Below are 22,882 nucleotides of genomic sequence, written 5' to 3'. Positions count from 1 at the left end.
AACTCTACTTTCATGAAAATTATGTAGGTCGGAAGCAGGGGCCATCGATGAAATTGTGAAGCATATTTTCAACAAGTTGCGTCCTGATTTGTTTCGATATGATGATAAATTGGTTGGAATTAGCCCAAGACTACACCAAATAAATATGCTTTTGGGAATAGGTTTAGATGACGTACGCTTTGTTGGAATATGGGGGATGGGTGGAATTGGCAAAACTACTCTTGCTAGAATCATTTACAGAAGTGTTTCCCATTTATTTGAAGGATGTTATTTCTTAGACAATGTCAAAGAAGCTTTAAAGAAAGAAGGCTTAGCTTCATTACAAGAAAAACTTCTAACAGGAGCTTTAATGAAAAGAAACATTGACATCCCTAATGCTGATGGAGCTACGTTAATCAAGAGAAGAATAAGTAATCTAAAAGCTCTTATAATTCTTGACGATGTCAACCATCTAAGCCAGCTTCAAAAGCTAGCCGGCGGTTCTGATTGGTTCGGTCCGGGAAGTCGAGTCATCGTTACAACAAGAGATGAACATCTTCTGATTTCACACGGGATCGAAAGACGATACAATGTCGAAGGGCTAAAAATTGAAGAAGCTCTTCAACTTTTTTCACAAAAGGCATTTGGAAAAGACCATCCAGAAAAAGGGTATTTTGATGTTTGTAGCCAAGTTGTAGATTATTGTGGAGGGCTTCCATTAGCAATTGAGGTTTTTGGATCCTCTCTACGAAATAAACCAATGGAGCAATGGGAAAATGCTGTGGAAAAACTGAAGGAAGTTTGTGATAAAAAAATTCTTGAGAAGTTGAAAATTGGTTATTATATGTTAGAGAAATCTGAACAGAAAATTTTTCTAGACATTGCATGTTTTTTCAAGAGGAAGAGTAAGAGACAAGCAATCGAAATTCTTGAAAGTTTTGGATTTCCTGCTGTTCTTGGACTGGAAATATTGGAGGAAAAATCTCTAATCACTGTGCCACATGACAAGATACAAATGCATGATTTAATACAAGAAATGGGTCAAGAAATCGTTCGTCAAAACTTTCCGAACGAGCCTGAAAAACGAAGCAGGTTGTGGCTTCGAGAAGATATAAATCTTGCTCTAAGTCGTGATGAGGTACGATTCTAACCTAATCATACTTTTAAGCCATCAATCTATAATATGACATTGGTTCTTATACTTTTAAAATTATGTTACTACGTTCCTACGGTTAAAAAAAGTAAAAAAAAAAAAAGAAAAAAAAAAAAAACAAAATACTCCTTTTGTATTGATTTGCTCCATTTGTATCAAAAAACATTAACTATTACTGCTGAATTTTTTAGTTTAATTTCGATCTGGCCTGTGTTTCAAATATATTCATGTCAAATGTTATATATGATGAATAAATTTGTCAGGGAACAGAAGCAATCGAAGGCATAATGATGGATTTGGATGAGGAGGGAGAATCGCATTTGAATGCCAAATCCTTTTCAGCAATGACAAATCTAAGAGTATTGAAAGTGAACAATGTTCATCTCTGTGAAGAAATTGAATATCTTTCTGATCAATTGAGGTTTATCAATTGGCATGGTTACCCTTTAACGACCTTACCATCAAATTTCAATCCCACAAACCTCTTGGAGCTTGAGTTGCCTAATAGCTCCATTCAGAATCTTTGGACTGCCTCAAAGGTAAATTAAGGTTAATAATAAATTGTTTATAATGTTGCCTCTACCATTTTTACTTCATTCGTTAGAATTTGGGGAATAATATCTCTCTAGAACAAAAATAATTGATATTTTAACCATAACCACAATTTATTGGACGATATTTTATCGTGGGTAGCCCTTCGGAGCACAAAATCCAATCTTTTCTTGTAATTATTGTGATGCCTCTCCATTAGCTCTTAAAAGGGTCTTTAATTTCTCTACACCCTTGTTTTGGTTATCCTTTATGTGTTTGAGATTTTATCTAACCATCCACTGCATGTTGAACTTCCATGTCAAATGATTGCATCATTATTGGATATCTAAGATACGATACCTAATAAAGATATTATACTAGTTAAGATATCAACGTGTACACTATAATATCCCATTTACAAATGAATTTTTCTTTAAAAGAATTGTTATTTTGGCATTATTTGGTTTTTACTATTATATTTTTTTGCAGAGCTTGGAAACATTGAAAGTGATAAACCTAAGTGATTCTCAATTCCTATCCAAGACCCCTGATTTGTCGGGAGTTCCATATCTTGAAAGGTTGGTTTTGAGTGGCTGTGTAGAATTACACCAACTTCACCACTCTTTGGGGAATCTAAAGCATCTAACTCAATTGGACCTCAAACATTGCAAGAAATTAACAAGTATTCCTTTCAATATTTGCTTAGAATCTCTCAACACTTTTGTTCTTTCAGGCTGTTCAAATCTCACCCATTTCCCAAAAATCTCAGCAAACATGAACCATTTATTAGAGCTTCATTTAGATGAAACATCCATAAAAACTTTGCATTCATCAATAGGACATTTAACAGGACTCGTTCTATTAAATCTCAGAAATTGCACAAATCTTCTAAAACTTCCTACCACTATTGGCTGTTTAACATCTTTGAAAAGCTTAAATTTACATGGCTGCTCAAAACTTGATAGTCTTCCAGAGAGTTTAGGAAATATTTCTTGTTTGGAAAAGCTTGATATTACTAGCACTTGTGTAAATCAAGCTCCAATGTCTCTTCAACTTTTGACTAAACTAGAAATACTAAATTGTCAAGGACTTTCTCGCAAATTTCTACATTCATTATTCCCTACTTGGAATTTCACTAGAAAATTCTCCAATTCACAAGGGTTGAAAGTGACAATTTGGTTTAATTTTGGTTGTTCTTTGAGGGTTTTAAATTTGAGTGATTGTAATTTGTGGGATGGAGATTTACCTAATGACCTTCATAGCTTAGCTTCATTGCAAGTTCTTGATCTAAGCCAAAACCATTTTACCAAATTACCAGAAAGCATTCGTCATCTTGTTAATTTGAGAGGTCTATTTTTGGTGGAATGTTTTCATCTATTGTGTTTGCCAAAGCTTCCATTAAGTGTTAGAGATGTGGATGCAAGGGATTGTGTTTCACTAAAAGAATATTACAATCAAGAGAAACAAATTCCTTCAAGTGAAATGGGAATGACTATTATTCGTTGTCCTATAACCAATGAACCAACTCAAAGCTACAAAATTCATCAGCCTGCCCTTTCTGCCATTCACCTAAGGACAACAACCCAACGATACCTTGAGGTAATTTCTCTACCTTTTACTTTTTATGCCAAATCCTTAAACATGTTTTTGCAACTTTTGCCTTTTCATAATTAATTGTTTAACTTGTGAAGTTTCTATCATTAAATTAAAAGAAAGTTGCATAACGATACTAATTATGCCTAAAATATTAGTAGATATAGCATATTGTACAATAATTTTTAAATAATAACAAAATTTAGAATCAAATCTACTACTCGTAGAGATTTAACATTTGATCACCATTTTGCCTGTATTCGTAACTTTTTAAAGACAAAATTATTATCCCAATTACTAGATTATACAACCTTTTAATATACTATATCATCTCTAGTTAAGTTTAGGTTTTCATGAATTTAGTTGTTTCTTGGTTTGAACATGTTGAATTAGAAATAATACCGACTATTCTCTAGAAGTTTCTTTGTAGTATGTGCAATATAGATTTAGTATTTCTTTGGAACTATGTTGAATATGCAAGTAACTATGTATGAAAAACCAACCAATTACTTGAACATGATCTGTTCTATAGGTTGTACATCTATGTCCTTGAGTTCCAAAAAACTATTTGTGAAGAAAATTTTTAGTCTTTATTTAGGTACAAGAAATTTTAGAGAAATCAGCTTTAGACAAAGATAAACTTCATAGAAATATTTAGAATGTCTGAGGACCATAGAAAATCCACTTACATAGATTCCAAGGATCTCATCTCTATAAATAGGAGACCATATACTGACTCCATTTGTAAGCAATGCAAGCAAAAGAAGGTAAGAAAGAAAAGCAAGAGAGTTAGAGAAAAACTTAGAGTGAATAGTGAATGTTTCGAGGGAGTAAAAAAGTGTTCTCTAAGAACCATTCATCTTTTTACAAGAGAAAAGGTGCATGATAAAATGAGAAGATCAACACCAGTAAATAGGATGTGCCTTCAATTAGTTAACAATAGGTACAGTAATATGAGCAGATAAGGAGAGACAGTAAGAATGCTAACTTTGGTAACTCAAGTTCGATAATACTACATCTACGTTTGGGAGTCTTTGACACGATTTCAGAGATTTTATTATTTGAGCAATAAATCATAAGTACAATTACCTTATGATGTCGAGTATAGAGTTTCTACATTAACCTCTTCACTCTATACTATCAGTGATACAATTTAACGAAATTTAACCTATCACTATCACGATACAAAGATTATCAAAAAAAAACCTCCCCCTTAATCATTTATATTATCAATCAACTAACTAAGGATTTTTTGGTGAAAGAATCTCCTTTAATGGTAAATTTCATCAAGCATCTTGATGGGTGAGTTGAACTTGTTTCACAAAATAGAGGTTAAACAATCTTGCTTTAGAAGATCACCATATGCATTTTTCAATAAACCATCATAGATTAAAATATCAAGTTTAAGGATCATATGTTTTTCTCAGAGGACATACTTACTTGCTACACAAGTATTTTCGATCACAACAATCTTCTTCGGTTCAGCTCTTCTACCTACACATACCTTGGACGTCTCACAAGTATATGTATATGTGTGTGTGTGTGTGTGTGTGTATATATATATATAGATATAGATATAGATATAGATAGATAGATAGAGCCTTGAGAATCTTTAATTATCTCGAAGATATGGTCAATATAGGATATACCTATGTTATTGTATAATAATTCCATGATACTAGGAATAATATCTCGCAGAAGATATTTAAATAATGTGAATATTTAATCATATCTTCAAATAGAAAATCTTCAACTGCATAATCTTATGTGAACAAATATCTTTAAAACTTGAATCGGACCGACACCAGTCTAACAATGCAGATGACACAAGTGTATAGAAAGGGATATTGAGATTCAACTAAACATGCCTTTATATAGACTTACAAAATGTAACAAGAGGAATTCATGGTTAAGAAACCATAAATATTACTTAATTCCCATAAATTCTTAACACTCCCAAGTAACTCAATTGACACAATTTGTTATAAAGACCGTGTTATGAATTCCTGCACTAAATCAGAGAATGCAGCGGAACAACCAAACAGAATGCAATAGCCAGTTAATCACAAAGAGCGATAAAACAGTAAACGACACAAAGATCTATAGTGGTTCGACCAATTCGGTCTACATCCACTTTGAGAACCAGCTTGGAGAGATTTTATTAAGAGCAATTCAAAGAACAATTACAGATATCAACACAACAATATGTAATCTGTAATTTTACCGTTGTATACGACTTTACCATCGATCAAACACCAAAGAATATCAGAGACACACGTGCTGAAATATACCTCTGAATTTGAGATCGAAAAGCTTCAAAAATACCTTAGAAACAAGACCCAAACACGTTGAAAACTACCCCAAAGACTGTTGTAACCCATCGGAAAAATGGTCGTCGAACCACACCGCGAGGATGCCAAGAACCCCGTTGTACCCCCAACCTCACTATCTCTGTTCGAACACCAAAACCCAACGCCTGTCAAACCTCATCGTGAGGACGTCGGAAAACGCTGTCAAAACGCATCGAGAACGTCGAACAAGGACTGCGCCGCTAATCGCCATCAATCTCTCTCCGTCGTGGTCACCTTCTTGTGTGTAAGAAAAATTCTCTCTTTTCTTTCTTGTTTGCGGCTGCCCTCTCTCCTCACTGTGCAATCTTTTTTTCTTTTCTTTTTAACCTAAAATAAAGAAGAAGGATATATTTGCAAATATGTCATTATGTATAATTACCATTCTACCCTCAACTTAAAAAACCCATATTTAACCAGTTAAATATTTGTCACTTTTTCTACAAATCTCCCTCATGACAAACAATTTAAGTCATCAAACTGATTCTCCCAATCACCCTATCATCCAGAATTAACCTTCAGCTCATCTGACCGGTATTTAAACCTATGAGCTGGAAGAACCTTTGCTACCAACTTAGCCTTATACCTAGGCTTACTGTCACCTCCTTGCTTAAACCACTTTGGTTGAATGAGTTTCTGAATATGAGGCTTTGTAACCAATGAACATGTCTGATTCTTTTAAAAAATAAACAACTCCGCTTCCATAGCATCTTTCCGTTGTTTCTTCAAATCAGATGCAATATTGTCACTGCAAACTCCCTCATCAATCAAAATCCTCTCCTGTTGAGACTGTACACCATCAAATTCAGACTGGTTTGTAGCCTCTATTTGTGAAACTAGTGGTGATTGATCACTAGATATATCTGAACCTTTGCCTGATGACTGTACACCATCAATTCTGATATCTGTCACAACATGATCAACTATCTGCTGTTTCTGTTGCTTTAATGCCTTAGTGGCACTACCTGAAACTACAGTACGCTCCAACACATACAGACCATTCCTCAATATTCTCCTCAATTTAACCAAAGAACCCTTGGTAACTTTCATAATCCATTCTCAAATTTTATGGTATAACCTGATCTATCTAATTCACCAAGAGATATTAGATTACGTTTGAGTTCTAGAACATGCCTTACATTTGTAAGCATTCTGATCATCCCGTCATGTGTTGCAATTAAACCTAAACCAGTTCCCTTTACTTCACAGGTACCATTATCACCCAATAAGACTTTCCCCCCCATCACTTTTCTGAAAGTTAATAAAAAAATCCCGATTAGGAGTCATCTGATACGTGCTCCCTGAATCCATGATCCAAGCATTCTGTATATCCTTGTGAGACACCATCAAGACCTCTACTGAATCATATCCTGAATCATACCCATCAGTAACATTCGCTTCACTGTCTGCATGTTTGCTACTTGATGCATCTTTACTCTTATTCAAAGGGCAATTTTGCTTAAAGTGTCCTTTATGACAAAGGAAACGAATTCTAGCTTCCCCATTTGAATTCATCATGGAACTCTTCTCTTTGCGTTTCCACTTCTTTTTGTCACTTCTTCGTTTAGCAATAAGTATCTCTCCATCCTTGCGTTCTTTCTTAATTTCGAGATTTCTAGTCTTCAAGGCATCCAACACTATACTCATGATCAATGAATTTCGACCATATTTAATAGCTGCCTTAACCTTTCGATATGTTTCTGGTAATGAATTTAAAAGAATAATTACTTGATTCTCATCCGAAATCTTCTCCCCGATGTTATTGAGGTCAACTACAATCTCCTAAAATTCATTCAGGTTCTCTTCTAAACTTTTACTTTGGTCCATCTTATATCCAAAGAATTTCTCCTTTATATATATCTTATTTGGCAAGGACTTTGTCAAGTAAAGGCTCTCTAGCATTTTCCACAACTCCCTTGTAGTAGTAGCCTCATCTACTAGCCTAAGAACTTCATCTGACAGATACAGAAGAATAGTTGAATAGGTCATTTCATCCATATCTCATTTTTCACTTTCTGTAATTTTTGCTAGGAGTCTCTCTTCATCTAAGACTTTAGCTACTTTATGTTGAACCAAAATAGCTGTAATCTTTCTTCTCCAAAGAGCGAAATCTCCATTCCCATTAAACTTAGACACTTCAAATTGCGTCGAAGCCAGCCTTACAAAAAATTGATTTAACCAAGATATGTAAACTGCAACTACTACACAAAATCCAAATATCCTTTGGATCGAATGGAGCTCTTATACCACTTGTTATGAATTCCTGCATTAAATCAGAGAACGCAGCGGAACAACCAACCAGAATGCAATAGCCAGATAATCACAAAGAGCGATAAAACAGTAAACGACACAAAGATCTATAGTGGTTCGACCAATTCGGTCTACATCCACTTTGAGAACCAGCTTGGAGGGATTTTATTAAGAGCAATTCAAAGAACAATTACAGAAATCAACACAACAATATGTAATCTGTAGTTTTACCGTCGTATACGACTTTACCATCGATCAAACACCAAAGAATATGAGAGACACACGTGCTAAAATATACCTCTGAATTTGAGATCGAGAAGCTTCGAAAATACCCCAGAAACAAGACCCAAACACGTCGAAAACTACCCCAAAGGCTGTCGTAACTCGTCGAAAAAATGGTCGTCGAACCACACCTCGTGGATGCCAAGAACCCCGTTGTACCCCTAACCTCACTGTCTCTGCCCGAACACCAAAACCCAATGCCCGTCAAACCTCATCGTGAGGACGCCGGAAAACGCTGCCGAAACGCACCGAGAACGTCGAATAAGGATTGCGCCGCTGATCGTCGTCAATCTCTCTTTGTCGTGTTCACCTTTGTGTGTGTAAGAAAAATTCTCTGTGTTTTCTTGTTTGCGGCTTCCCCCTCTCCTCACTGTGCAATCTTTATTTCTTTTCTTTTTAACCTAAAATAAAGAAGAAGGATATATTTGCAATAATGCCATTAGGCATAATTACCATTCTACCCTCAACTTAGAAAACCCATATTTAACCACTTAAATATTTGTCACTTTTTCTACAAACCGAAAGTTACAAATCAATTTACTTCATAAAACCTTCAAATTCTAATTAATAATATGAAACCTTTTATATTCTCAACACCCCGTTATACTTGATTTGTCACACCTAGTAAACTTCTCATTTTAATAAAACTCTCTAACTTGAGAGGGTTTGTGAAAATGCCTACTGCTTGGCCTTGTGACTTGACATATTTAAATTCCACTTGTTTCTTCATAACATAATCACAAATGAAATGAAATCGTGTAGCGATGTGCTTGCTTCTCTCATTGAAATAATCGATTTTTGGCCAAGGCAATAGCCAATTTATTGACAACAAAAAATTGCATTAGATCTTCCCATTTAAAACTTCAACTCCTTCGTTGAGTTTCTTAACCAAATTGGACATACACATGAAGTTCTCATTATATATTCTACCTCACATGTGTTGATAATCATGTAAATATGGGTTGCTTTTTTGACATCCATGTGAACGCTGTTTCACCAAGAAAAAATACAAACCCTGTATTGCTCTTTCAATTATCCAAGCCACTACTCTAATCACTATATCACAATAACCAACAATATCAAAATTGTTAAAAGAGATATAGGAAAGACCATAGACAATTGTCTCTTTTCATGTAATGAAGTATCCTCTTTATCATTTTGTAATGTGTTCTTGTCGACACCTCTATAAATAGACTAACAATTCCAACAGAATAAAGAATATTCGATTTTATGCATGCCAAGTATCTCAAACTTCCAACCAAGCTTTTGAAATCTGTAAAATCTACCTTCCGATCTCCTCCAATTGATTTCGTAATTTAGACTCCATATTTCATTGGTGTTTCAATTGGATTAGCATCTTCCATATCGAACCTTTTAAGGATTTCTCTAGCATAGCCCTTTTAAGATATAAAAGTAGCATCTTCACTTTGTTTGACCTCGATCCCAAGATAATAACTTATGAGACCAATGTCTGATTTCAAACTCCTTTGTCATCTCCCTCTTAAATTCATTATCATACATGCAAGAATTGTTTCTTGTAAATATCAAATCCTCAACATATATAAACAAATGATTAGTATGTTTTCACCATGCATTTTGATATATATAGCATGCTCATAACGACACTTCATATACTTTCTCTCTCTAAAATACTTGTCAATCCTTGAATTCCATGTTGTTGATGCTTGCTCCAAACCATAAAGAGCCTTCTTTTCAATTGAAGCACTTTATCTTTTCTTCACCCTTGGCTTTATATCCCGATGATTGTTCCACATAGACTTCTGACCTCTTTAAGAATTTCATTCAACAATGCCAATTTGACATCCATTTGATGTATCTTCCAATGATTTATGGACTGCCAAATTAATAATCAAATGAATAGTTTCAAGGTAAACAATAGGGACAAATACCTCATCATAATCAATGTCGTGTTGTTGACTATACCCTTTCACTACTAGTCTCTCATTGTACCTCTCAACGTCACCATTGGCCTTTCTCTTTGTTTTGTACACCCACTTCACTTCGATTGGTTCTTTTCTTTCTAAAGCTTGGTCAACTCTCATGTGTCATTTTTTTCTATTACCTAAATTTCTTCATTTATTGCATCCTTCCATTTGTTATTGAGATAATTGCAAATATATAGAAAATTAGATTAAAAGTATTAGGATATATAACAACATTTTAAAAAAAATGTAAATATAGCAAAAACTGTAGAAGTCTATCAAATGATAGAAGATCTATCATTGATAGACCATATTTTGCAAATATCAATATATCATTGATAGATCATAAGAGTTTATTAGCAAATAGTGACAGAAGTCTATCACTGGTAGATTTTGCTATACATTTGTAATTGTTTTAAAATGTTGTTGTATACTTAATTATTATTCTTAAGACTGTTACCCATTATAATTACCATTTCTTATTTGCAATCGTATCTTGGAAACTAGTGGCTCACAATCACCAAAACGATAATAGACGATCAATCATTTCATTTTGATTTGTGCTTACGTCATTAAGTTCTCTAGACTTTCGATTCCTCTTGGGAAAATTTCGTTTTTTGAATCGTTGGAAATTGCCTCCATTTTCTTGGGCGATGCAGAACCTTGAGCTGACACCTGAACAGTTAACTAAGATGATACAGGAATGGTCAAAATTTCACCCATTTCATTTCTGCTTGGTTCATCGTGTTTGGAATAAAATCATACTCCTCCTTCTGTATATTCCAATCCTAAGAAGTTTCTTCATAAAAAACAATATCTCGACTAACAATTACATTTTCATTCAAAGGATTGTAGAGGCGATAACCCTTCGAACTTGTGTCACAACCAATGAAGATGAGTTTCTCGCTTCAGTCATCAAGCTTGGTCCTTTTTCCTATGACACATGAGCATATGCAATACTTCCAAACACTTTAAAGTGACTAATTCCAAACTTTCTTCTTCTTGATAGATCTTGAGGTGTCTTATCATGCACATATTTAATTGGTGCTCAATTTGTTAAATAGACTACACAAGCTACGACTTTTGCACAAACCATTTTGTCTTTAACATGGTTTTTGTCGTGTTCAAGATTGTTCGATCTTTCCTCTCCACCACACCATTTTGTCGTGGTGTCCTTGGCACTGCTAACGGACTTCGGATGCCTTTTTCATCATATAATTGTTTGAACTTATTTGATGTGAACTCACCACCTCGATTTGTTCTAACGACTTTAATTGTAAGGTTACTTTCATTTTCCACACGTACCTTAAATTTCTTAAAGATTTCAAATACTTTTGATTTTTCTTTCAAAATTAATTACACCCATGTTTTTCTAGAAAAATCATCAATAAATAGAAGAAAATGTCTACTTTTACCATGAAACTCCAGTTTGATTACACCACACACATCGGCATGAATGAGTTCTAGCGGCTTATTGGCTCTTGTCATAGACTGCTTAGGAAAACTACTTCGATGATGTTTTCGAGTTGGCACCCTTCTCATACTTGGTTCAACTTGTGTATGTATGGTAATTAAGTCTCACACTATTTTCTTCTTTGACAAATCTTCTAGAACTCCAAAATTGAGATGGCCAAACCGTAAATACCATAGCCAAGAAAGATCTTCATAGCACGTCTTCAAACATTTTGGAACATCATTACATATATCCCACCGTTAGCCATCTTTTTTCCTCTCAAATTTATTACTCTGATACTACTTTGTTAGAAGAGAAAATGTGTTTGACACAAGTGCGAGAAAGTGATATATTTAGATTCAAATAAACATGCCTTTATATAGGCTTACAAAACGTAACAATAAGATTTCAATAGGTAAAAAACCATAAATATAATATTACTTAATTCTCCTAACTTCTAACAACTCCCAAATAACTCAATGGACACAATTTGTTATAAAGACTAACTAATATTACAAAATCTTTTATATTATCTCAACACATCTATGTACATCAAAATAAAAGTTCCTTTTTTTCAAATAGATTGTTCTCTTCTTTTTGTGCTAGTTTTCTTAACAACACCTCCCAAGGCTGAAACCCTAAAATAAGAAAAAAACAAAAACTTGGTTGCGTCTTATGTTTCCCATCTCTTCCCTACACAAAAATTAAATTATCAAATATTTTGTCTCAAAATTACTTTTTGTGGGGGAGAGGATGAAGTGCATTTGAGAACCCTCAATTTATAATGGTCCTCTAAACACTAAACCAAGTTGGTTCTTTAACATCTTTGAAAACCCTCAATTGATGCTCCTCTTTCTTTCTTTCGTTTGTCTCGTGTTAAAAAACAAAACTATTGCAAATGTATTCGGGTCCAAAGTATTTGAGATATAAACAATGTAAAAGAATTTGTAGATATAGCAAAATATATAGCCGAACTCGAAATCTATCAATGATAGACAATATTATTGAGTTAGAAGATCTATTATTGATAGATTTTGTTGCGGTTATCAAGATATAAGTTTATAAATATAATACCTCTAGTTTTCTGATATTAGGTTAAACTACCACAAAATCCAAAAGCTCATGACGGGTTAGGGATATACATTAAATTTAATCTTACATTATTAAATGAGTTATAGACAGAGAAGAATAAACCGAAAAAATGTCACCATTTTTATTTGGCAGGTACTCACATGGCAACAAGAACAATACTTTTTTGTCATTCCCTATCCTAATTTCATAGCTTGTTTTGATGAAAAAAGATATGGATTCTCAATCACAGCCCATTGTCCACCAGATTACGTAAGTGAAGATAATCCAAGGATTGGAATTGCTTTAGGTGCTGCATTTGAAGTTCAAAAACATGAAATTAGCAACAATAACAGTCCAAAAGTTTGTTGTGACTTCATAGTGAAAATGGAAACAGATGAATGCCCTCTAAAATCACCTCTAGTGTTTGATGGCAACAAAGATGAATTGAAAAGCCAAATGGGACTATCAGTATTTTACATACCAACGAATAGGATATCAAGGTGGCTGAACCAATGTTGTTGCATTGAGGTTTCAATAATCACTGATAACCCATTTGTAAAGGTCAAATGGTGTGGAGCTTCAATACTGTATGAACAAAATGCAGGGAGTTTTATCGGGAAGATTATCAAAGCGTTGTTTGGATCTCCTGATAAATACCATACATCAATTGTTGACCATCTTTTGAATCGTCAGAATCGTGTTGATGTTTCTACTTTGCTTGATGGCGGAGCTCGTTACAAGACTTCTTGGTTTAACGCATTACAAAGGTAATTCAATTAAACCACTTTCTCAATATATATATTTTGATATTCTTGACTATAACTCAACTAGGTTAAGTCATATGCATTATCGACCAAATGTAAAAAGTTGAATCTCTTATTTCCTCAATTGTCTTGTTTGCATAAAAATAAGTGCAATCCTGGCAACGCTCAAGTTGTTTTTTTTTCATTCTAATTTGACGTTATTGACCTTAATTACATGTTGTTATTTTAAGTAACAATTAGGACTAAGGTGTTAGCAAACATAGTAAACTCAAGAATCGCCCAAAGATAGCAAAATTTAATTCAAGCTTTTCAAGTTTATTAGTGATAAACCAATATTGCTAATATAATAGAACTCTACCAATAATATGTTATATAGTTAATAGTAGTATGCAACCCACCTACGTGCCTAATTACAAACTAGCATGTGGAATTTTTTTTAATTCTTTTCAAAGCATACTTATATGTCTTTTTTTCATTTAATTGAAATGATGCATGAAGATACGTGCAAGTCTCATTTTTCAAACCTTTTATACCTTAAGATAATACTTCTATACTAATTGGAACGTGTAGTAGGGTTTTAAAAAAATAAACAAAGTTTGTAGCTATGTTCTCTCTTCCCATTCATTACTTTCTCCCATCCACTCTTAAAATTTATGTCGCATGCCAAGTTATTAAGAAAGTAACGTCTGAGGCCTAAAAAACAGTTTCACTCATTGATTAATAAATGGAGAGGTTTCTCCATACTAATATGCGACTTTTTGAAATAAAACTAAAAGCAAAACCACGATTAGCATCAATCTACTTTAATTTCTTTCAGTTTTCTTTGTTTTTTTTTTTTCTGGAAAAGGATGAGAGCATATACCAGGTAGGTAAATGTTTTTGTTGTCCTTATCCATACATTAAGTAAAGGATTATTATTAATTAGTTTGCTCTTTTTCTTCTCTCTCACTAAAAAAACTTAACTTATATCATAATAATGCATTGTTTCAGGACAATTGGGTCATTTCCAAGACTTCGACCCAGTAAACAACCACGTGAGGCTATGTTGGATTGTTCCACCATGAATGCAACTTTTGAGGGTGAAGAAAGTGAAAGTGACTACTCTATCATGTTAAAACGAAACCTCACGGCAACACTTTTAAGGACTTTCGAGGTTTTCTTTCTATATTGCTCTTTTCAAGTATTTAGTTTTTAACATTTTTTTAAAATAAAATTTTTGAAAAACACATTTTTCCCTAATCAATCTGAATAGGCCTTAAACTGTTCATATGTACTCCAGAACTAGAAGTATAGGTTAAGGTAAAGTAATTTAAAGTTGTACTGCTCTAAATCTTTTTTAGGTTTTCAATTCATAAAATTGGATCTTACATTTTCTTTTGATAGGTTTCTTAATAATTCAATTAAGTCTTGCAATAATTCTTACCTCTAAAGAAGTCTTTTGTTTGGAAAATCATGAAATAAAGTAATAATCTTATGTATAGTTGATAAGTTATGTAAGACATATTTATTAAAATTTGACTAGATTTTAGAGAAAAACAAGAATGTTGAAACTGTATTATTAGAATTTTTAGTAAGTGCTTAATTCTAATTGATCATTTTCTGCATTAATTAGAGCTAATTAATTCTACACACAATGTGAGTGTGTTTGAAAAGAGTTTTTAGTTTCCTTTTAATTCTTACACTTAGTGGATTCATTAAATTAGCACAAGTTAAACAAAGGTTTTAAACAACATTTGTTTAATTCATGATTGATTTTGATAAAAGTCATAACTATTAGATAAAATATGGAGATATTATTGCTCGAAAAGATTAATTAATATCTTACAAAAATTGTGGCATATTTGAGATTCTTTTTTGTGTTCATTAATCTTCAAACCAAACTCTCTTTTTTCTTTTTTTCTTTTTTTTTCTCAACGAATAACTATTTGAATTTTATGAGTTTTAATATTAATTTAGATAAACATGTGTTCCATATCCAAGGTATAGATCACTAATTAGTTGCAAAAAGAAAAGGCTAGAAGTTAATTACATATATGTTTCATTAAATTAATAAACTCTTTCCATTTCCATATATATCTTCATATAGGAACTGAAGCTGTATGCTGAATACTACATTTTTCCTCAGAAAGAAATGTCAAGAAGATTCTTCAATTTTCAACTAGAAGAGCCTAAAATCACAATCAAAATACCTCCAAATTTGCATAAAGATAAGAAGTGGATGGGGTTGGCCTTTTTTGTAGTATTTTCAGTTGATGAAAATTCACAAAAATCCCATTCTTTCTCTTACCAAGTGGACAATGATGAATATAGAATGGAAAGAGAATCAATGCTTTACTTGAATAAAGATTTGTTAGTTGGTTCTCATCAGCTTTGGGTGTTTTTTGAGCCTCGAGCTGTTTATCCATATAGATTAAATCAATGGAGGCATCTTCGTTTTTCGATCGTATGCAATAACTCGGACTTTAAGGCTGTTCTTTGTGGTGCAAATCTTGTTTATAAGCAAGATCTTGAAGGATTTGTCAACATAATTGTAAGTAATGTGTTGAGTTCTCCAGCTGAATTGCATGAATTTTATGACCGAAGTTATGTTGAAAGCATTTTAAGAAATGTACATTGCCATAAGTACGATCCAAAGAAAAATGAAAATGATCAAAGAAGACAAGATCATTTGCGTATAGAAAAGTGGGTTGAGGAACAAGATTCAAATGCTCATCCTCAAGAAGATGAAGATTCAAGTTCCAGTTCAAATATGGAAAGGAGCCACTTTTCGCTACTCAAACAGAGCATTCCTTCTTTCCTTCAAAAGGATTTAAAGGTCCACTTCTCTCGCTCTCCCTCTTTTCAATATATAGATTTATATAATACCAATATAGGGTTAGTAAGTACATCAATAATAATTACTATTCTCTTATGCATTAGCTCATCATTAGTTACTCTTCTCTCTTCTGCTTTAATGCTTTCATGGTTAATATCTTGATGAAGTAGACATTAAAGTTTCTGATTCTTTTCATTTTGTGTCAAATCTATAGACTGTGAAGTTTAAACCGTATATAATGGTTAATTAGCTTAACCTACTAAAGTTTCATTCCCTATACCACAAAATCCAAAGTTTTAATATCCTATTAATATACCCTTTTTTTCCTAGAAATAACATTTTAGAAGTTTACAGATTTATATTGTTTTAAAGCTCAAGTACTAACCAGCTAGAGATAAATTAAATTTAAAAGTTTTGAGCCTTATTTAGATATTTTTCAAACTTTATATTTTCTTTTGATATTTTTTCGAGGGTGAATGTTCACCTCCACTGTGACCCTCTTGAATAGTTGTTGAACTAGACTCATGTGGACATTACTATTTTTCTCATGCCTTCAATCAGGTCTCATTTGATAGCATTTTCATTTGGATTTTAGTTTTAAGATTTTGAAAATTATAAACATCTATTTCATTCTTAATTTTTTTGTTTTCTTTTTTCTATTTTTTACCTAAAGTTTTAGACACTAATTAAGTTTCGCAAAGTAAAAATAGTAATTTAAAATTTTTATTATTATTATTGTGGAGTCTGGGTTCGGAATTCAACTCTTAGTTTTAACTTAAAAAAAATGAAAACCATTACAAGAGTAAAATTGAGAAAAGACTAAAAATCAACAAATAATGTGGATGATGTTAGAAATGATGTATGTTGGACAATTTATATTGTTGTTCTTATATCAAATTAGTTTACAATAACAGGATCGATATGAAATGACATTTGACTTTGTTATTCCAAGGAGAAACATTCGACCCCAGCTGATCAATCAACTATCTCCAAGGAATTATACTCGCATTCAATTGCCTCCGAATTCTTATACTAATATTGATTGGATGGGATTTGCAGTTTGGACAGTTTTCCAAATCAACAAACATCCAACAGCAATTCTCAACAATCTTGGCTCAGTTTCAAGGCATGAACTCATTTGTCAATTTGGAATTGAGAATGGACTAATTAACCCATTACACATTCATAGTATCATTGAGGACAAAGTGATTTGGCTACATGAACGCCAATTTGTTTGGCTTTATTACAGCCCAAGAAAGAAATATGGTGAAATTTTTCGTCATAGGTCTCATGTTTGGGCTATTATTGAAGCTGATACTCCAGACTTGGTAGTGATATGTTGTGGACTTCAAGTAGTATACAAGAAAGATGTCAGAGTGATTGACAAGATATTGATGGAAGCCATTCAATCATCATCTTAAACAAATAGCTAGTACGCACGAAGTTGAGTACTAATTACTTTACCTTATTCAGCTATCATTACCCTTTCACTTTTCATTGGTTGTATAATTTTTTTTTTAACAAAGATAACATAGGAAGAGATTAGAAGGTGCATCGAGACATCTCTATGCATGCTGTTGTAAGTCTCGTCTATGATATTTTTTGCTCCAATGTTATTGGTTCTAGCTAGTTAAACATATTAAAGTGGTATTTTCTCTTCTTTTTTTTTTAATCTATTTCTGGTGTTATGTTTATGTTTGTATGCAAAGGAATAGATTTGTTTTGGTGTTATGCTTAATTATGTTCATATGTCACATTTGATCTATTTCTAGTGTTGTGCACCTATTTAATATGTCATTTGAGATAGTTTCTATTTTCAAGTTCAAGCTAAAATCTCGCTAGAATTACAATGTTGATCGAGTGCTTGAAAATTAGATAAAGATCTTGAAAATAATTTGTTAGGTGTGCGCACGCTTTTGTTTTATCTTTATTGTTCAATTATTATTACTCAAGACTTTACTCCTTGTTTTCTAACTGTAAGTGTTCGATCATGTTGAGTTAGTGGTCCCACTCCCTTTTTATTTATTCATGTTAATTATTTAAAAAATATATATATTATTAATTTGGTTGTGTTGTTGGGATCTATTTGGTTGTTGTGATTCGCTCTTGATTTTGTAGTTTGTTTGGTTTCTAAAGTGGTTTTCTTCCTCGTTCCTGGGTGTGTGGAGGCATGCAAAAAGATAGATTCTTTTCTAAAAATAAAAGAATTGATGTGAAGTTGAAACAACTAGTAAACTACAAGAAATCGGAGGGTTCCCGACGCACAAATCGACGTCGGAAGACAACATTGGAGAAAACTGCTATCCTCGACGACGTGTGTCACATACGTTAGGAAACGACGAAAATATTATTTCAATAGCATCTTTTCCAGAAATTCTTCATGATATGTCGAGACATCGCAAATAGAAACATAGTTGTCAATGTGTAACATGAGAGGTCGGCATAAACTCGAACATTTATTATGTGTCAGAGTCATATTCCTAACACTCCATGCATGACATCGAGAATAGACAGTCCCAATAGATTGCATGAGACGTCGGGATCAACTTAAACATTAATTATGTGTCAAGACAAGATCCTCGACGGTCCAAGCATGGCATCGAAAAAATTTACCTGCTCCTGACACCATTAGTGATTCGTCGGGACAATATCTAACTATTCGCGACGAGTAGCTAATGGCATTGAGTCCCCCTATATATTTTGTTTCAGTTCTCTAAAAGAGTACAAAATTGAAATTTCAAAGAGAAAGAGAGGAGAAGAAGGAGGAGGAGGGGAGAAGAGTTTGCAAGAGAGGAGAAGAAGAAGGAGGAGGGGAGAAGAGTTTGCGACTTACCTCCGTGCCTTTGCCCTTGCTACAGTATGCCTCTTCGCCATCGTCTCCCTCGTCGCCTCGCCGTCGTTCTTCCATCTTTTGTACGTTTCAAACCCTTTAGATTTTTTATTTTGGATTTTAGATTTTAGATTTTAGATTTAAGTTTCAACATAAATGTTTATGCATTTATGTTTCGACATAAATGTTTAGATTGTAGAGATTGTAGTTTATGTTTAGGGTAATGTTTCGACATAAATGTTTAGATTGTAGAGATTGTAGTTTATGTTTGTGGTAATATTTTAACATAGATGTTTAGATTGTAGAGATCGTAGAGATTGTACTTTATGTTTAGGTTAATGTTTATGTTTAGGGTAATATTTTTGTTTCTTTTTGTAGTTTATGTTTAGGGTAATGTTTCAACATAAATGTTTAGATTGTAGAGATTGTAGTTTATGTTTGGGTTAATGCTTATGTTTAGGGTAATGTTTTTGTTTCTGTTTGTAGTTTACGTTTAGGGTAATATTTCGACATAAATGTTTAGATTGTAGAGATTGTGGAGATTGTAGTTTATGTTCAGGGTAATGTTTATGTTTACATTTAGGGTAATGTTTCTTTTTTTGTTTGTAGTTTTTGTGTAGGTTAATGTTTCGTCATAAATGTTTAGATTGTAGAGATTGTAGAGATTGTAGTTGATAGTTTATCTGTTGTATGTATGCATGTTAATATTTTTGAATGTATATTGATGGTTGTTATATGTTATTTCATACAAATGTACGTTCTGTTGTATGTATGTTGTATATATTTTTTATATCGAATTTGTTGTGTGCATTATGTGCAATGGAGGAACTCAAATAGAGGAAGAGAAGTTGAACGTTATTTTAGCTAGTTTGATCATAGAGACATGGGCAGCATGTGTAAAGAGGGTAGTTGAACATTAATTACTAGTCACGTCTAGAGAATTTACAAGCTTGCTTGAAATAGAAAGAACCCTAACTCTGGTGGTTCAGAAAATTGATTCAAAAGAGAGGAGCAGAAAATGACAAGATCAAGAACTGAACAGGTAAGCCATAGAAAGTTTCTTACTTGCATATTAGATCAATTTTCTAGAACCACCAGATTAAGTGTTCTTTCTATTTGAAGCAACCTCGTGTTTCTCTTGATGCAACTCGTAATAATGTTCGACTTCTCTCTTTGCACATCCTGTTCATGTCCCCTATGATCATACCAGCTACAGGGATATTGAGGCAATGTGTAGAAGTTGAGAAACTGGCGTTGGAGCTTTGAATTATGTTTAAGTTTTCACTTTTACTTCGTATTATTCACGTAATTTATATTTGAATTAACTACAAACGTGTACTTTGTTAACATTTCAATTAATAATAAATTCGATTTCGTATTTTAGTAATTTTTATTTTATGTTAATTCTAATTCAATTTAGAATTTTAATAATTTTTTATTAAATTTAAATTAATTAATAAAAGTTTGAATTATGTTAATATTTTCTAAATTTTACGTTAATTAATAAAAAAATTAAATTCGATAGCATTGTCGACGCCGCGTAATAGATGAGGCCAATGCACATAGCGACGACGGCAATGAGGTATTTGTGACATGTTAACATGTATGGGTAGTTTCGCACCATCGACGTGTTGACCATGTCGGTGAAGAGTGCATCGGCAATAAGCTTTGCCGATGTCGTTCCATTCTCACGTCAGGAGAGGCGATGCCGACGTTTTTCTCATGACGTTCGACGTCGCCACGTTGGGGGTAACTTCTCCCGACGCATTTCTGGATTATGCCGACGCATATTTGCATCGGCATGCTCCCTTCTTCTTGTAGTGGCAGACTCCTGTGGTGAGTCAAATTTGTTGACAAAGGTTTTTTGATCAAGAATTAGAAATGAGATTCGAGATTGTCGAATAACAAGTGTTGCTTGATTGATTACTTAAAGTGATATCTGATTAAGGGGGAGGTTTTCCTATGTTGTGTTTATGACAAACACTAGTGAATATTTTGTTGTTTCATTTGTTAGTAAGAATGTGTCACTAAGTACAGAATGTTGAAAATATGTTGAGATTTCTGTACTGGTATTCATAAGTCTGTAATCATGAATTATATTATATCACAAAGCAATATATAATCTCTTATCGTGAGTCAAGGACCCCCTAGATGTAGATGTTGTCAATCGAAGTAGGTTAACATGTCTAGCATTCCATTTGTTATTTTTGTTTATTGTTCTTTCAATCGTTTCTTCAGTTATTAACTACGGTGAGCGCTTGAAGCATCGTGTTAACTGTTTTATTTTTCTTAGATCGGTATCAAACCACTATTGTAAGTCATTTAAGAGTTTAAGGGTGTTTGGAGATAGGAAGTAGAGTTTTGAATTTGAGATAGAAGTTCATATATGAACTATTGATTTGGTAGGGTTTTTTTTTTTCTTATTAATGATATGATAGCAATGGGCCAAGAAGAAAAGGGGTTACGAGGCTTTTTAATTGGAAGTTGGTTTTGATAAGAATTTTTTGTCCCACCACCTGTTGTATTGTTTTTATTAATATATTGTTTTTATGATAAAATTGTCGATTATTGATGAACTACACATTTTAATATTGTTTTGAGACTGTTTATATAGTTTTGAGATTTAAAGTTATATTTAGACACTTTTCATCTTGTTTTAGAAGCCAACGAACCAATGTTAATTCACTTATTATGTAGATGGATGAAATGATATCTTTACATGTGGAAAGATCAAAGATTGAAGCTCAATTTCATAATGCTATAATCCTCGACACTCGATGGATTTTATATTTTGTGACTGTTGTATGGTTGCAAATTACGCATTTGATGCATTTCTTATAATTATTAGATAGTTCCTTTAGTTTCTAAGGTAAATTGATTATTATATTTCAATAATGAAAGGAAGACTTTTTAATTTAATGCATGCATTATGAAGTGTTTAATATATATTGAATTAAGAACAAGTGCTTGTAATGTAAATGGGCATAGAATCAACGTTGGTTGCTATAGCATAAGATCGAAGCTATATGTATATATACATGATAAAGATAGAGAAAACATTTAAAAAAAGGCTATTATATAGTAAAGATAGCAGTGGATCGTCTAACTATTATAAGTTAAAGATAGCTTTAATGATCAATGTTATTGATGTTTTCATAATCATGTATGCATGGTATATCTTCACAGTCTACATTAGCATCTATTATAGGTCTACTAAAAAGCTATAAAAAGTTCAAACTTTTAATAACATTGGTTGTTAGGACCTTTGAAAAATACTATAAAAAATCGTTTATAGCCTTTTTGTTAGCTATTGTAGTCATTATTTCTTATAGTGAAGACGTCTTTCAAAAATTTGACATAGTTTGATATTTTATTCGGTACTTCAACTAAAGGGATATTCATGTGTAATTGTTTTAACACATCTAGGAACTTCTTGAATTAGGAATCTTGATTTTTCTTCTAGAGTCTTTGTGGAAATGGCATTGGCGGAGTGTATGTTGGTGGAATATTCTTTTCTTTTACTTCCATTGCAACTTCACCTTCTTGTTTCTTCATCTTTTTCTTTGAAGTTAGGGAACGACTTATGTCTACTTTGTTTTCTGTTGCTGCTTTTTTTTTTTTTTTTTACCATTTTCTTTTGGCATCTCGAGACCATTGTACTTGTTTTCACTTCTCAATGTAACAACCTTATGCTGCTTCTTTCTTAGATTCTCTATTCTACTGGGTAGAGTCCATAGAGGTGTAGTCATATAGTCATTTAATATATCTACCACTATAGGGTTCTTATTAGGGAGAACTGAGGGTTACGTTGTGTTCTCAGCTGTTGTCGTGGTGCTGAAGGAAATTCAAGAGGGGTTGTCCTTGCACCTT

The 22,882-nt window shown here is 33.0% G+C and overlaps 2 protein-coding genes across 2 annotated transcripts; both read left to right on the top strand.

Annotated features, from left to right (window-relative positions):
• The first annotated feature begins 39 nt into the window (after nucleotides 1-39).
• On the top strand, nucleotides 40-13,374 carry LOC103501686 (disease resistance protein RPV1). The gene is made up of 4 exons (XM_008465355.3): nucleotides 40-1,117; nucleotides 1,396-1,671; nucleotides 2,153-3,262; nucleotides 12,757-13,374. The coding sequence occupies exons 1-4, from the start codon at nucleotides 146-148 to the stop codon at nucleotides 13,372-13,374; spliced, it is 2,976 nt and encodes a 991-aa protein (XP_008463577.2). The 5' UTR covers nucleotides 40-145.
• A 2,089-nt stretch (nucleotides 13,375-15,463) lies between these two features.
• Nucleotides 15,464-17,876, top strand: LOC127151065 (uncharacterized). The gene is made up of 2 exons (XM_051090446.1): nucleotides 15,464-16,182; nucleotides 17,097-17,876. Exons 1-2 carry the CDS (start codon nucleotides 15,499-15,501, stop codon nucleotides 17,601-17,603), a joined length of 1,191 nt encoding a protein of 396 aa, XP_050946403.1. The 5' UTR covers nucleotides 15,464-15,498; the 3' UTR covers nucleotides 17,604-17,876.
• Nucleotides 17,877-22,882: the final 5,006 nt, after the last annotated feature.

The sequence above is a fragment of the Cucumis melo genome, chromosome 9 (genome assembly GCF_025177605.1).
Source record: "Cucumis melo cultivar AY chromosome 9, USDA_Cmelo_AY_1.0, whole genome shotgun sequence".
NCBI classification, from domain to species: domain Eukaryota; kingdom Viridiplantae; phylum Streptophyta; class Magnoliopsida; order Cucurbitales; family Cucurbitaceae; genus Cucumis; species Cucumis melo.
The sequence above is the reverse complement of the archived record's forward strand: the minus strand, read 5'-3'. Positions and strand labels throughout refer to the sequence as shown.

What these genes read in the sequence shown, in the direction of transcription:
- LOC103501686 (XM_008465355.3), top strand. Translation starts at nt 146, where the DNA reads ATGCTTTTGGGAATAGGTTTAGATGACGTACGCTTTGTTGGAATATGG. An exon ending in TTGCTCTAAGTCGTGATGAG is followed by an intron (nt 1,118 to 1,395) that starts GTACGATTCTAA and finishes TAAATTTGTCAG; the next exon opens with GGAACAGAAGCAATCGAAGG. An exon ending in CAACCCAACGATACCTTGAG is followed by an intron (nt 3,263 to 12,756) that starts GTAATTTCTCTA and finishes TTTATTTGGCAG; the next exon opens with GTACTCACATGGCAACAAGA.
- LOC127151065 (XM_051090446.1), top strand. Translation starts at nt 15,499, where the DNA reads ATGTCAAGAAGATTCTTCAATTTTCAACTAGAAGAGCCTAAAATCACA. An exon ending in TCCTTCAAAAGGATTTAAAG is followed by an intron (nt 16,183 to 17,096) that starts GTCCACTTCTCT and finishes TTACAATAACAG; the next exon opens with GATCGATATGAAATGACATT.